Source organism: Malurus melanocephalus, unplaced genomic scaffold (assembly GCF_030028575.1).
Source record: "Malurus melanocephalus ecotype Western Australia unplaced genomic scaffold, MMel_1.1 scaffold_188, whole genome shotgun sequence".
Taxonomy (NCBI): Eukaryota; Metazoa; Chordata; class Aves; order Passeriformes; family Maluridae; genus Malurus; species Malurus melanocephalus.
This window is the reverse complement of record NW_026623420.1, coordinates 470865-487377: the sequence shown is the minus strand read 5'-3', so window position 1 is coordinate 487377 and position 16513 is coordinate 470865. Positions and strand designations below refer to the sequence as shown.

The 16513-nt window shown below is 42.3% G+C and overlaps 1 protein-coding gene across 4 annotated transcripts in view; it reads left to right on the top strand.

The window, feature by feature from the left end:
• The window catches only part of CUNH19orf12 (chromosome unknown C19orf12 homolog), an 11110-nt gene extending 878 nt beyond the window's left edge, over positions 1 to 10232 (top strand). The window contains exons 1-3 of one of the 4 annotated variants that reach the window (XM_057373162.1): positions 154 to 288; positions 6289 to 6465; positions 8799 to 10232. In XM_057373162.1, coding sequence (XP_057229145.1) covers positions 6306 to 6465; positions 8799 to 9064 — 426 coding nt within the window. In that variant the 5' untranslated portion in view covers positions 154 to 288; positions 6289 to 6305 and the 3' untranslated portion in view covers positions 9065 to 10232. Of the gene's footprint in view, positions 1 to 153; positions 289 to 2003; positions 2078 to 6288; positions 6466 to 7260; positions 7458 to 8798 lie in introns of those variants that run through there. The other 3 variants (XM_057373164.1, XM_057373161.1, XM_057373163.1) reach the window with 3 other exon arrangements.
• The last annotated feature ends 6281 nt before the right edge of the window (positions 10233 to 16513 follow it).

The following is a 16513-nucleotide window of genomic DNA, read 5'->3' as shown; positions in this document are numbered from 1 at the left end:
CCGCTCCGCTCCTCGGGCAGCGCTATCGGCCCGCGGGGTTTGTGTGTGCTGCTGCCGAGCCCGGCGGGCCGGGGGAGCCGCCCCAGCCGCTGCGGCCGGCCCTGGGCCTGGGGACATCGTTCGGGTGCGGCGCTAATGGTCCTAAAGACCTTCAGTCCCGCTGGATTCCCTTTAGCTGCACATAACCCTGGAGTGGTTAGGGTGGGAAGGGAGCTCTGTACATCACCCAGCCCAGCCCTCCTGCCCAGGCAGGGTCACCCCGAGYGGGTAACACAGGAACGCGCCCAGGTGGGTTTTGAACTGAGCATCTAATTTCTCTTTTCCCCAAGTCACATTGCGGCTGGAGCAGTACTTCAGAAAGAGTAAACCTGAAATTGGCAGGAAAATAAATAAAGAAATAGCTATAGTGTAATTAAATTTCGGGTATTTGAAAGGATTTATAATTACATTTTATGCTCAGCCTATTTTAGTCATAACATTTTTAATAAATTTTGAGACATTCAGAACATGTTGATTAATTTTAATGAGATGAAGTTTTATGTTTTTGCAGTGAGTCAGGGAAAACATCTTTAATTTTCAGGCATAGTTCAGATTTTGAAGATAGCACTGCAGTGTGCTGTACCAAGTACCTCTACAGGGGAACAGCTCTGCTGTTTGCATTTCTGAGTGTCATCTCTTTTCTTTTTCTTAACTGGAAGTCTGATTATTGGCTTCAGTATCAGCTACCTGATGAAAGCGACCTCTAAGTTTGTTGAATGTGGCTTTCAAAATGGAGAAACTGGATAGGGAATGGGGAAAAAAAAATCATCTGTAGTTTATAATTAGAAGGACAATGAGTAGGCCTGTAAAAATTCAAGGGCAGGAGGAGTTATGGCCAGTGTTTCATAGATACTTTGTAATCTAGAAGACCAGGTATGCGGGGTATCCTAAGTGCCTAGACAGATCAGGTGCCAAATTTCCTTTTATCTCAGTGRAATGAGATCATTCCCATTCAATATTTACCTGCATTTTTAGGCATCCAAGAGCCTTGTAAAATCAGCTTCTAGGTTCCAGAAGTAGTTTGCTCATATGAGTGAACTTGTTGCCTCTTGTGTTAAATAAACCAATTAAATGCTTTGATTATATTACATGCTTTGATAAATACACAGAAGAAGAGCAATGCTCTTAAGGTCTCAGTTCTTACAAAACAATATTAAAATGCTCTTTTATACATTTAATTGAGTTCAGATTGCCTAGCAAATGCAAGAGTTTCTTACCTTCTCCTAATATAATTGAAACTAAAACAAATCTGAWTAAACATATAGTCAGTAACACATTATTATAGTAAATATTTGTAGATACAACAAGTCCTCATGGTTCGGAAAGAAGAGTACGAAATGTAGAGAATGGCAGTAAGCATATTTTAATCTTTACGCCACCAAGTAGGAGTAAACCCTTTCTTAGCAAAATAAATGAAAATTACAGATGCAGAGTAGGTTCAAAACTGGTATATTTATTGACTGCTGAACTGAAGCCAGTCACGATTTATATCAGACAGACCACCTGKTTTGCAGATTTCAGATACTAGACCAGGTTCTAAAGGTAAGATTTTCAGAAAGTTATGATTTAGGAGCACAGATGCTACTCATGCTTACAGGATGTGTATGGACCAGTGATGAGATAGTCYTCCTTTGCAGATGGGAATATCTTGAGTCCCTGTCTGTCCACCAGCTGTTATTRAAATAATTGATGGACTTCTGACCTGTTTAATCATCAGGTGACATCTTGCACAGTGTTGTTTGTGAAGTCATGTTCTTTAGTCTGTCTCAGTTGCTAACTATCCTGTGTTTGGTTTTGSTCCAGTGCTGTTCTCATATTTCTTACAAAAGGTTGCAGTTCATTCAGAGCAGTTGCTGTGCAATTGAGACAGAAAAAATTGTCTTGGGATTTGTGCTTGCATAAATGTTTGCCGAGGTCTTGAAGTTTCAGTTTGAAGATCTACCCAGATCACTTGTATGCCTTCTAGCACTTGTGTGAAGGTTGTCTCCTCACATTCTTGCTTATCACATGGTGTCCACCATGATAAAGACAGCTCCAGGTAAGAGGTCTTAGCTCTGTATCTTCACTGCCTGGTGGCTTTGGAATGTGTTATGTTGGTGTTTTTTTGTGCTAGATATATGCACATGGCAGAGATGTTTACTCAGTTACCTCGGTGGTCAGCTGTGAGGACAGCTTGGTGGTGGGCCTGGCTGTATGCTGTTGAGCATATCTCCTATGTGGACATTTTTCTACAAGTGGGATAGTGAGGCCAGGTGTTGAAGGGCTTTTGCTTGTCCAAAGTSATCATTTGGTGAAGGGAGAAGGAGGGTAATGAGGTGGGATTGTTAAATTGGAGAGAGCTGAAAGGCGGTTCATGCCATGGAGTTATCTGGGGACCCTCTTCAGTTATTTGCAGTGACAGGGCTCTCAGTGGGTTGGGTATGATGTTGTTTTAGTTCTTTCTATGGCATTTTTCTTCTTAACAAAACCTGCTGGTTTTAGGTTCAAAGTTGAGATGTTGTAGCATGATCTTACCAATTCCCTTTGGATACGGAGAGCAGGAGCATTGCTCACTTTGTTCCTCTGTCCCTGGGGTGAAAGTGAGAGGAGCCATCAACTGCGGTACAGAATCTAAGACTTTGAAGAGACTTCAACTACACAAGGAAAGCAGCCACCGACTTGCAGTACARCAAAAAGTTGCCCAGTAAAGTTTGGTTTGTCAGTGATTTCATGTTCCAGAAGTCTTGGGTTTTGTTTTGGTTTTTTTTTTTCTTGAGGTGCTGAAGATTCTCAGTACCATGTGAAGTCAGTAGGAGCTGTGGGGACTCGACACCTCTGGACTGGTGCACAATTTTATGGATGTTGACATTTCTATCCCTTCATTAGACCAAATCCAGTATTCTACAATCATGGTGTTTCCTAATGCCTGTGTGAATTCAGTAGGGAATCATTTGGTGCTAGAATCAAATTGTATTTTAAGTTACTTGTCAGTTACACAATCAGAGTGTATAAATGCTTTTGGCTATCATGTGGTTCTACCTCTAACACAGAAAGCTTTCAGCTCCTGTGCTATTCTGGGGTAGGATTCTTGCTCCCTTGTAGCACCACTGGCATTTTGCAATGTCTAYCCTCCTGTTCTGCTTGCCCTGTGATTCTGATCAGTAGGTTGATGTCAGGTGCAACTTTGTGCTCCACATTCTTGCAGTTGGCTTCTTACAGACCTTACCAGTCTGTGAGCTGTTAGAGGTTTGCAGCTGCAGAGCTTTATAAGCCTTTTGTTTGATTTCCTCAGCCAGCTGACTGCCTGCTMACAGTTATTTAGCTGGGTGCTTATCCTAATAGCAGGTTAACTCTTTTGTGGAGTGTCTATGCTCCAACTCTTTCGAGTATTGCCAAAATATCTTGCTGTGGTGTATGGCTGAAAAAATATCTTTTTACTGAAAACTGCCTGATCATCTTGATTCTTCCTTGGAACATGAATTTTTCCAAGTAATTCATAATTCTATGTGCTGAATGTAGGAATCTGGGATTACTTTACATTTGTTAAGACATGGTTATGTTTCACTGGCTCCCACTAGTGCTGTGTATGTACAGTTTAAAAAAACACAACATGTATGWGCTGTGCATCAGGTACTGTGTTCACTAATGTTCACTGCAGGACTTAAAATATAGAGAATATGATAGGAGATCATAAAAAATACTTCTAAGAGTTGAGAGAACTGAGTGCTTCTTGTAAAGTCTTTGAGAGTTTTGAGTGTGACACTCACACCCAGAGTTAAGCAGGAACGGCTGTGSTATGACTTCCTCAGACAAGCCAAAAAATCCCCAGAAAATGTTAATTTTGTGACTGGAAATTGCCCTTGGGGAAGTTATGAGGGGAGTGAAACAATAAATAATTTACTAAGGAAAAACTATTACAGTTTCTTGAGTTCCAGTATGTTTCTACCTTGAGGCTGATTAATAAGGAGTTACAAATTTGTGTGCCTCAAATTCGTACACCACCAGATAGCAGTGTGATTTCTATTTTCATTATGGTCTTATCTTTTTTTCAACTCTTAAGTCAGCTGCACTTTGAAGCCAGTCATGAAAGAATGTTTTCTTTATCCAGAGAAGCCCAGGGTAGCCGGTCACCTTTGCCCTGCTTGCAGTGCCACGTCACAATGAGGACACGTCCCAGTCCTGGCCATGTTGGAGGATGGACTAATGCAGGTGACCTTGGGCAGCCAGCTTCTACCCACTGCAGGAGCCTGGTGCTTCAGCTGTGGGTGTGTCTGCTCAGAAAATATCATTTCACATCTGTTACAGTTAGATTGGTTTATGGCACTGTAGAACTCCCTCAATTTGAGGGAGGGAAGCTACTTATGTTACTATCAGGGAGCGCCATGTGTTGTCAGCTTTCCAGCTTGTGTTGTCCCACCCGTGTTGCAGAGCCTTCATACTGGAGCGCTTCATGGGAGACGTTCACTGAATTCAGCTCAGAGAGGAGATGCAAATTGGTTTCAGCATTTTGGGTTAGTCTGAGGACATGCTAAGGAGGTGAAGGACAAGCACAAATCAGTGTCTGTGAGGAGGGAATGAATCCTGCAGCACTTTAGACTGCTTGGGGCTGKTGTGAATGTCACTTTGAATGGAAAGTTGCTCACCTTTTGGTAGAAAGGTAAAAACAATTGTCTCACTTTCCATCATTGGCAGAGACTGGCAGAGCTGTACCAGTTGTATTTTTTGGGGAGTTTTTCCCTACTGCTCTAGGACAGACTGAGCAGCCATTTGTTCATGCTTGGAGCTTGAATCCTATTGAATGAGATAAAGTGTGACTCTGGAAGCGGAACATGTCKCTCTGCTGTCGCTAACCAGCATGCACTGCCATTCTGAGCCACTGCTGTGTCATCAGCCTGCCAAAAACCCAAAAGCAACAGTGGTAAAATGATGAACTTGGATGTTTTCTTTAGACTGGCACAAAGATGAATGAAGTAGTGAGAGAAGTCAGCTATTTGATTAATTTCCTACTGTGCCTCTTTGCAGCTTTGGAGCATATGTGGTCCCTTCCCAAAACCCAGACTTTTGTTCAGTGTCAGCAGTGCTTGGATCCTGCAGTGACATGGATGATTTGCAGTCAGCCATTTTAGTGCAAAGGAAAGCTTTCCCTATCGTAGTATTAATTTTTAATATGAAAAATGGTGTGATACCACTCCACTTCCACTTTACACTGAGGAGATCTGTTCAAGAAAGACTKGAAGACAGGCTGGCTTGGGTTGAGAAAATATTGCATGCACACTGGGATAAGAGGTCATCTAGGGCCTGAAAACCAAATGCTCATCTGCTCTGTAGCACTGATATTACATGTACAACAAAAAATCTGCAACTTGTGTATATGTGATTTTTTTTTTCATCCTATTGAATACTTTTTTTTAATTATCCCTGGAAGCCCTTTCCTCAGTTGGTGTGCACAGTGGGAACTATTTTGCTTAATGAGTAGCAGCAGCAAGTGAATGAGGTGGAGAAGTTTTGATCTCAGAGGGATTGTTCTTAGGGACAGGTCTCTGTCCCTTGCTGAGGACATGTGACAGCATGTCACAGGCTGAGGTTCCTGTGTCTCTGCTTGCACCTACATGAGACTCATCTGACATCCCTGCTCTGAGTCCCAACTGCCTTACTCATTCACCCCTGCATTTCTGATGGCCTGATTCCAGAGCAYCCCATTTAGTCCCAGTACCAGCTCTCTCCTCCAGTCTTTCCTTAGGCTCTTCTTGGTTGCTAGAGACAGCCTCCTGTTTTCAGAAATCAGCATGGAAGTGTTTAAGCATGTAACAAAACAGGGAGAAGAACTGATATGTGAAAATAGTTGACTGGTGGTAAAAATTAGTCAATGAGAAGATACCTGACAGATTTGTCAGTTTTAATCTGTTGTGGCAGAGTGAAGCTCTTTTTCCCAGGGTTGTGTGTGATGCTGAATGCACATGGGAATTCCTTAGGCCAAAAGCAATGTACTGAAGAATTAGATGTACAGTGTACTGTAGAATCTCTGAATTTGTCATAAACTGGTTTGGTTTTTGGTTTTTTTTCTGGTCTACTCTGAGGTCACATTTGCAGTGTCAGTAACCTTGTGCAATTGGCTAGTACTGTGGTTTTCCCAAAGTGAAAGAGAAAGGAGTTACTGTTTCCTGTGTCTGTCCTTGAACACTGAGGGGATTTTTCCCCAAAAATTCATTTAGCAGCTAGGTTTGGTCTCTGTTGCAGTGATCAAAAGATAACCTAAAACGTCTTTTCCAGGATCTGGACTTGCCAAGATGCCCATCCCTATTGATGATGTGATGCAGCTGCTCTGCCATGTCTCCGAGGCGAGGGGCATGAAAGCTGCTGTCAAGCATTCTGGTCGGGGAGCACTGCTGGCTGGTGCCACAGCTTTTCTGGGGGGGCTCATGGGAGGCCCGCCTGGAATTGCTGTAGGTAAGTGTGCTCTGCTGTAGGAACAATAGGGTGGTTAAATCCCCGAGGAAGTCTCTCTAGGAGCTGTGGGTTGAAGGAAGGGGSTGTTCAGTGTTGAGATTTCCTGCTGCAGTGGGGAGTGAAGAGGAGAGGGGTGAGGCAGGGGTGTAGGGTGAGGGTGAGTAAGTGTTCTTGGACAGCATTAGCCTGGGACACGATCATCTTCCAAATGATCTTRCTAAAAATGATGCGTATTTTAAAGTTCTGTTAGCCACATCTTGATGAACTTTTTTTTTTTCTTCTGGGATTAACTGTTACCTGTCACTTTCCTTTTCTTCTTGTTACAGAAAGTTACAGGAAAGTGTAATAGTAAAGAGTTGTTTCTCCTCTGTAACTCTGGAATTAGGAGTTTTCTAGCTTGAAAGCTGCCTTGTCCCTGAAGTTATGTGGGCCCTGGCCCCTAAATGTTCCTTACTCCTGTGAGCAGTTCCAGCAATTTCACRGGCTTATTGTTACTGGACTGAATTGCAGTGTGCCTGCCTGAGGTTCAGTTACAAAAATAAACAAATAATTTGTGCGGAGTGATAACAGAAAATGCAAAGTGAAGCTGTGTAATTAGTCCTATTTCAAGTATATTAATAGCCAGAACAGTATTTTGACAAATAGTTGACTGAAGTCATCAAAGAAGGGAAATTAAGCTATTGTAAAAAATGTGTAAACTTAAAATCAGAAATAAAGGTAATGTAAGTGGCCTCCCTCTTGAGTGAGATTATGAAAAACAGCAAAGTTATTCTTGGATGTGTTTTCTCTTTAAAGTGTCTTCCAGTCAAGCTTGATGTTCTTCAGCCACTGAGGAAGACACTGAAACAAGTATACCAATTACTGGATACCAAAAGTACACAATAATAAGCATATATAATAAGAGTAATAAGTACTGACTAAACTAAAAGCCATGCCTCAATTACAATGCAACTAAATCATAACCCCCTCATTTAACTTCTAAAATTGCAGAGGTAAGTAAGCCAAATAGGTTTAGGATAGTTAGAGAGACATTTACAATCARGTGCACTTTCACTTGCACAGAGAGCCTGGATAGGTGTAGGACTGGGTGGCAGGGATTGTSTCTCTTGCTGCTTTGCACCAAGAATGAGAGGTTCAGTTGCCTTCCATGTGCAGCATTGCTGGAGAAGCTTGCAGTCATCATGCTTCCCAAGGACTGCCTGCTCTGAGAAGAGTGSGTGTGTTGCTTGGGGGAAGAAGTGTGATCATATAACAAATCTTGTCTCAATGGATCAGGAGCTTAGACATCAATACTTCTAGTGGTTTTGCATTAAGTGCCCCTAAATCAGATATTGATGTTCTCATAAAAGTCCCTTGAAGATGAATTCAGCCATTGTAGGCTTTCACGTATTTCTGTGGTATCATGGGGAAAATTGCTAACTGAGTAAAAGCTGCAAATTAAGAAATTTTTTGTCTAATGAAAAACTGCATCTTTGTGARTGCATAAATGACTTTTCAGGAGCAGTCACTGCAGGTGGCAGTTTTGGAGGCAGGATCAGTTCTGACAGCTCTCCATTGTGAGGGTTTCTCCTTCCTTCTTTCTTTCCTTCCTTCCTTCTTTCTTTCTGCTAGGATGTGTGTGATCTGGGCAGGGCCGTCAGTCCTGTGAATTGCTGTGCTGCAGTCAGACTGGTGATGGAGGAGAGCCCTGCAGGGCTGCTAAGCTGGCTTCTCAGCAGCCACAGTCACATCAGCTCTAGAGGATCCATCCCTCTGTTGTTACATTGATAACCAGGGACCCTCTCCTTACCCAAGCATGGCTTGTCTAGCTGGGCTGGGTGGGTGTGGATTTGGCAGATGAAAGCCTGAATGTGTCCAATGGGTTTGGCCTCTGAGCACCTGCAGGGATGGACTTCATGGGTGTAGGAGGCTGCAGCATGTGACTCTTAGAAAAGCAGAAAGCTTTGATCAGTCTGGGAGTATCTAGTAAGAGATTCTGTGTTCCACRCTGATAAGGTAGTTGTTGGTCTGGCGTTCTCCTTGGGCAAGGTTTTGTTTGCTATTAGAGCTTATCCTAAAGAGTGTGTCCCAGGGAGTGTTTTGGTTTTGGTTTCTAGCTTGAAGCTTTCTGTGTTACTTGTGTAAAGGGTTTCTTTGTGATTGCTGTGGATTTAAAGAGCTTTTAAAATCCTTTTTGGTGCTTTGAATATTGTATATAAATCTAGTTAAAGTAGACACATATACAAAGGTGTGTTGATTTCTAATCAAGGTAGGAACAGCATTGATGAAGGCTGTGGATAGAATTTCAGGCTTTAACATTAACTGGTAAAGACTAATAACTCTGTCTTTYCTAGGAGGAGCATTTGGTGGATTGCTTGGTGCCTGGATGACTTCTGGACAATTCAAGCCAGTCCCTCAGATTTTACTGGAATTGCCTCCCATTGAGCAGCAGAAACTCTATGATGAAACCGTGGATATTATCAGGCACTTAGACTGGACTGATGTTGCTCAGCTGACTGCTCTTGTAATGGGAAACGCTGGTCTCCAGCAGAAGCTGACAGGAGTGCTGATCAATTACCTCTCCAAGGAGCTAAGAGCACAGATAGAGTATGGAGAATGATCCTCTACAGAGCAGGCTTTTTACGTTGAATGAATTTTACTCTGACAGATGTGAATCCTCAGCACAACAATTACTAATTATCAGTGCTAATTATAAATATAGGCCAATTAAGTATTTTTGGGTGTTGGGGTTTGGGCTTTTTTTTTTATTTTTGATTTGTGTAGATTTGTAAGGATAGTATTAGATTACTGCATTATCATGACACTGACTTCCTATGTAATTTTGGATTGCTCTGTGCTAGGACTATTTCAGATTGTTGAAGGGAATTATGCTGCTCTTAGGCTAATGTGTCRCTTGTGAAAATTTTCTAAATAATTTTGTTTTATTTGGGAAACCTAATTCTGTTGGTGTAAGTGCTTTAAGTTTTTCTCCCCCATGAATGACRTGTAAAGTGCCAAAGTAGCTAGGGCACTTGGAAGAATTTTACCTATTGTCTGTTTCAGCCCTGCAAAGGCAAGTTTTATAAGAAAGTACATTACTGTGAATGCAAAGGACGCTATCCTTACTTTATTGTTTGTCACATTTTTATTATAATCCTTGAGTAATCTTTTTTCTATGTAACAAGTGAAGCAAATACCTAAACAAGATTTCAAGCAACAGGAAAACAAACTGTGAACAATTTCAATTCAATTTTCACTAAGTTCCTGGTGCCCTAGAATGGGAAGATGTGGYAAGAATACTTTTAAAAAATAATGGGGAGCTGGATCTGCTAGTTTTATATTGGCTCCATGATTAGGGTTGCCATTTCAGCATTGGTTTCTTGACTGAGTCTGAACAGCTGGTCTTCTGCTTTTATTAAAATATTCATAAGAAGCATCATAAGAAGCATCATAAGAAGCATCATAAGAAGCATCATAAGATCTGTGGGTTGCTTTAAATTAAATGACCTCTTTAAAAACTCAGCCAGGGCTGTACTGGGCACCCAGCAGTTGGCAGCAGTGGTGGTGCTGGTGGGGTAATGTACCAGCTGCTGCTATTACTGTAAGCACCAAATGCCATGATGCTGAATGTCCCAGCCAGTTGTTCACATTTGGTTTCAAGGCACTAGTAAGAAAAGTCTGTAGGTAGAAAAATGTGCMGGTGCGCCTTCTTTTTTTATGTAAAGACAAGTGAAACTGCTCTGACAAGTSAATTTTTTGCCTAAAATAAAGATTTTTCTCTGTGTGTATTATGGGGTTTCTGAAAGTTAAGGTTTAAATGATAAAGCTTTAAACTCAGAAGTTGTTGTATACAATTGATTAATTTACTTCTGCAGGTACCATTTGCCTTTGATCAGTTCAGAGGAGTGCAGGGCAGTGATTGTTCTCAGCATTTGGTAACACTTTTTCATGTGAAAAGGACAAGGAARTGAATGGTAAGTGGTCACTCCTAACGTTGTCAGAGTTTCATAATGCCAAGCCTGAAATSMGTGAAGTTTCAGTTTCATTGTGAGATTACACACACTGCAACTTTAATATTTTAAAAACTCTCTATATCCATTTTAGAATAATATTTTTTTATGAATGCAGTTTTTCTATTTGCAGTTTTCTGGTTATTTGAGAAATTCARTCTTTCCAAAATAACACAGTGCTAGCAGTGGCAGATGATTGAATGATCCTGTTGGGATGGAGTTACCATCCTATGCTCAGAATGAAGAGAGCTGACATCTGATTGTAAAGCAGGCCACAGGAAAAATGGGGCTTCCAGTTCATCTATAATAGTATTTAGTATTTAAACAGACCATTACAAGTTTCAGAGTGGTTTCAGACATCAATATCATGACCCCCATTTTACAGGTATTCATAAATTTGGGCCCAAACGTGAGTAGTGAATTGATTTTATCACTTTTATCAGTGTAATATATGTGGATGGAGTTTAGATCATGTTACTCTCATCCTGTGCTCTCCTGTGATACTGTGTTTCTTAAGAGTATTCTTTGAAATGCTTTTTATTATACCCTTAGAAATTACAAACCAGTAAGAACTACAATCTTTTAGCCTGCATTTTGACATAGAAGGGGCATGTGTCATRTGAATGTCATCAAAAATGGGTTTCAAGTAGTTCAGAGTTCTGTACAGATCCATCTAGCTTATGTCAAACCCCAATCTTGCTGAGCTCCTGCCAGAGAGGAGCATGCTCTTAAGTCATTACAATAAATTTAACATCTGGAGGTTTTCAGGTGACTAAAGTAGAACAAGAAGAAATGAATTCTATTTGTTCTCTGTATCTTTATTTRACAGGTTTGATGCTCTTGGAGCTCCTTGGAAGGTGGCAGGTACCTGTTCTGAAAGTGGTAGCAATAGGTTTGCAGACTGCTCTGAAACATTTCACTGCTGGCAATGGAAGAACAGAAATGAGCTCAAGGGTTCACCTCAYGTGAGTTTGGACATAAGAGAATTAGGAAATTATCACTCCTGATGGTGGGCCCCCTGATACTCAGCTATTGAGGGAGAATGAGCATGRCCCCCACAAAGGTTTTGTTGTTTATGTTTCAGTGGTTTATGACAGTTTATATTGCTGAATGCTGCTGGAAGACCAAATTGTACCTTTGGTGCTCTGACTGCAGCTCTATGCTGTCATATCAAGGTCACCATGATATTTGGTCTGTAGCCTTATGTGGGGATTTGGGCAAGTTAAAGGCACCCTTCAGCAGATTTGATCATCTGAGGGAAAAGAGCAGCTGCATGAGAATGTTTAATATCCATCTGTTGCTGTTCTTTGGTAGAGGCATGCTGTCCACCACTGCATCCCTTGTTGGTGTTGGAAACAGCCACAGGCAGGGGATGGCATCTTCTGAAATCCATTCCAGCTGCATAATGTCCAGGCTGAGTGTGAGGCACAGCCATTGCCTAGGAAACGAGGTAAGGCAATGCCAGCAGTTTTGGGAAGCAGCTGAAAGAGTCACTATGGGGAGATGTACATATTTATATAAAGAAACCATCTGTGATGCTGGTTATTAACCTGGTTTGGTTGTAGATGTGACAGAATCGAGCTAGTTTTTCACTGGCAGATGGTGTATTTTTAGTTTAAAATTCTTTTTTTATGTAGKTTTTTTTAAGCTTTCTGATTTCAAAATAGAAAGCAACACAAAGTGTTATGTTAGCAAGGACAGGGAAATGGATATGCTTTTTTAAAAGGCAATCCTGAATTCAAATACAGATTAGTAATTGAGATGTGCCATCTAGTGGCAATTAGATTATTTCTATACTCAGCCTCTCGTGGCCGCCTCAGTATCTGGGTAACACAGTGAGTTACCTTTTTCCATGAAAATTAAGGTTATGCTCTTTTTTTGCTCTTACTCTGTCAAATTCCTGGCTTTAATGAATTTGTATTGACTAAAAATATCAGCCCAGCTACAGACCAGACTAGAATTTATATGCATTCCCTGCTGAAATTGGCTCTTTGGTGATTATCATATGTGAGCTGTGACAGCACAAATATTTACTGCAGCTGCATGTCAGATTTAATTATAGTGAGAAAATACAGAATCAGGCAGAGGAGGGCAGTTTACTTCTTGATTACTGAAGGACAAGTGGATTTTGTGAGCTGAGCAGCAGCCAGTTTGCAAAAGCAGACTGTCCACAGTGGAACTGGCAAGYGAGTGAGGAATTTGTTACTTGTAGGGCTGCATTTCTTTGTGTCCCACAAAAAAGGGCGGATCTTGGCTCAGCTTGTTCACATTGTATTTGTCACATCATTTCTCACCTCTTACTCGAATATGAAAAGTAACAGGGSTTAGCAGTTATGCCAAGGACAGCCTCTCTCCGTGCAGGGCTGTACACCCGCACCTGCAGAGGGCTTTGCTGGGAAGGGCATTCCCAAAGGAGACAGTCTCCTCTGTCCGAGAGGCCTCCAAAGGGCTGCTGGCAGAGGGGGTGCTGTGCCACCCTCTGTGCAGGGGCACACACGCGTGTCTTTCCTCCCAGGGCAGCCGTGGGCTGGGTTCCCCCGCAGGCTGCTGCTGCCCTGCCCTGCCTGCTGGCTCTGAGCACGTCAGGCTGGGCCGGTGCTTTGCTGCCTCAGTAGGTTTGTTTCAGGAGGCTGAATGCTCTCCTGTAGCAGTTTGCTGGATGGCTTTAGACACTACACAGCTTCCCCATCAGCTGCTTTGGTGTGAGAGGGTGAGGACAGCACCCTGTGGTGCTGGGGGGCTGTGGGAGCTGGGTAACAGTGACAGTGGGGTGTGATAGTATCAGTGTGACTGTTTCTCACCGTATCCTTTCAGAGGTTCCAGCAGTGTGCTGTGTGGTACTGTCCTCTGGAGCTRCTGTGCCCTGGCACAGCTCCTGCCCCTCTCACAGGTCACAATTTAGAGCTCCTGCCTTATGTGCTTCAGCATGTGGGCCACCAGTGGGGGGGAATGGCTGCCCTCACCTGCTCCCACTAACACCTCTGTAGGGAGGAAACCTTGTGCTTCAGAGGGCTGGCTGGGCAAGGATAGCTGCTCTTTAGAGGCACAGTTCTGTTTAGCACACATGACATAAAGCTATTGAGACCCTGCGTGTGTCCACATTTCTTTCAGATGACACCCCTCTGATGATTGCAACCYAGTGGAGATGAGCATGTCTTTTTTCACTTTGGTTGGTTTATAGGAAATCAGGGTTACAAAACTCATTGAAAGATAGTTGGAAGGGGATTGTCRTATTCAAATTAATTAAGTAAATTGATTTTACACAATAGTCTCATGGCATACCTGCTTGGATGGTCTTGTGCACAGTGTGSAGGATGAGTCAAATCCTCACTGGTGACACAGACTCAGGGGTTTGATCCTRTGTAGCTGCAGGGGTAGGACCTGCTGAGTTCAGTCTTCATCAGCAGTTTGGCAGCACTGGTGYAGCCCAAGGATGTGAAAGTAATGCATTTTTTTCCCCAACTAAAAGCTCTTACAGAGAAAGCAATAGCTTAGGCAGTCATTGCTTGATCAGCTGATGTATAACTCCACACTAATTGAGTAGCAGACTTTCAGCTGGGTTGGAAAGCTTTTAAAAAACCAAAGGCCTTTGCATTGAAGTGAACTAAAGCTATTAGCCCCTAATTAAAACATGAGGTTTCATCTTTACCTTTCTAGAGATCACAGAAATCTATGTATTTTTCAGGCTGTAAGCCAGAAATCAAACATTCATCATGTAATTGCAGTAAGTGTGTGCTAATACTTCTCATTAAGTGTGATTTATGAATTCCAGAAGAACCCACGAGGTAAATATATAAAATTATTCTGAAGTCTGCAAAAATGAAGGTATTCATTTCTTTGGATGACTSTTCAGCAGGAAGATTTTAACATGAACATTACAGCTTTCAGCATTCAGTRTAGGCAATGCATTTGGACACCTGTACCTTTTCARTTCCCTCCGTGTCACTGCTGATCTTTCACCTGAGATCACYCCTCAGCTCTCAGCAGGGAGAGCARTGTGGCTTTGAGGCAAGCCCATTCTGCTGGGCCTCAGAATAAACATCACCTTCTCTGTCTCYTCTGCTTGTTTGCTGGGTGACCTTGAGTAACTTCCCATGTAGATCCTGAATGCGTTTTTTGTTAAACACTGTAATCTATCAGTAGGAAATGGTGTGTTACAGAAATGTGATAGCACTGTGCTGTAGCGAACCAATCCCCGATCCTGCAGTCCGTTCGTGAGCATCAAAGGAGTGTAACAAATGTTAGTAGAAGTTAACAGTAATCAGGACAGAGAAGAAACTGCTAAGTTTTGAAATGTAGCTACTTTCTTAGTGGCAGGGAGTGAAAGATTTACAYTGATGTTTGACCTTTTTAATTAAACTCTGTACAGGATTGTCTAACAGGATGCAAATGTTTTGTATTCCTTATTTCCTGCTCAGCTTCAGTAGGCAGGAGTGACTTAGGGTGAAATTAAATCTGTCCTGTGCTCTGACRTGGTGCTTTGGAGTAGAGCACTCTCAGATTACTTTGTACATGTAATCTGAAGACAGAATGAAGGGTTTTGGTTTTTTTTTTTCTGTATCAGTCAGTGAGATATGATGAATAACCTTTGTAATTTGGGTTCCTCCTAATGAAACAAAATCTTTGGAGGTCTTATTTTTACCTCACCCTACTGCAGCTCCCTGAGCAGCTCCTTGTGCTGAGATCTTAAGGCAAAATAATTGGAGAATCAGAGTCAAGAATCAGTTCAGTTACAGAGATCTGAGTGTTTGCAGTGGGAGAGATCATGGTCTGTGTTTAGCCACAACTGTCCTCCCCAGGTCTGGCATTTCCTCACAGCTGGAGGAGATCTRCATCTCCTTACAAAGTGGGGGAGCAGTGGGTAAAGCCTGTCCTGGGTCCAGAAATGTAGATAAATTCATTCTTCTGATATTTGTATAGATTTTCTAAATTATTTTTTGTTCTCACCCAGCTAACTGTCCAATGGATATTTCCTCTACATTTCTGCCCTCTCCTTGGCAGGCAATTTTGCTTTGATRTCAATGGAAGTTTTCTGCAAGAAAGGACCCCAGGGCAGCTCTGACTTTTGACTGCCATCTGCAGTCCCAAATCTCTCTGGCTCTAAGAATCCTACTCTTTCAGGACAAAAATGAAGGGGCCATCTCACTTTTCTACCTTGGTCTTCCAGGTAAATTTTAAACCCTACATAATCTGATTTTCAAAATGCTAAGTTAAAGACATGCTCCCTTTTAGACCAGTGAAGGATACAAAAGACTCAACATCTGAATCTAATATTTGGGCTTGGGAGAGACGGGGTGCAAGAACAAACACTTTGTTGCTCAACAAACCAGGGGACAGGGCAAAATGATCTAGCAAATAGTGTATTGAAGTGGAATACTTGCTGGAGTAACAGTAAGAATCAGCTGCCTGCTCTGTGCCTGTCTTTGAGCCACAGTTTRTGCAGCAGACTTTGACCAAACTGCAGTTTATTAATGGCTTATGCAGGAACAAAGTCTGTAATAAAAGGCTAACTAGGGYACTGATGAGGCAGGCTTCTGGATTCGATTTTGCTGTCTTCCATAAAAGGGGCTTGCATGCTTTTTCCCAGCCATTCTCTCCAGGAATCTGTGTATAAAAGTATTTGTTCCAGAACCACAGCGAACAGCCTCCCATTGCCTGGCAGCTGCCTGCATACTTGAGGCTTTCTGCTGCCTCTGAAGTTTAACTCTGCAGGAGCCTGTGCTGGCGCTGAGTCTAATCCTAATTTCGGACTTTCATGTCCTCAGCCCGGCCCCGTGGGACTGGGGCTGCTGACAATGGCAGCAGCACATCCCTGGTGAGTGTGGGGTGAAGATTAGCCTTCACATTGTGCCACTAATGGTAAGTAGCAGCTAGGATAATAAGGAGCACTCTTGTAGTGCTCTACATCTTCAAAGTGCTCTGCTCTTACCAACTAATTAAGCTGCCTCGTGACAAAGGTATATATTTGTGTTGTGCCTAATGTAACTGTGCTGAGTTCTTATGCAATAGACCAAAATCGGGTGCAGATAGCAATCAGGAAATCAATTAACTAACTACTG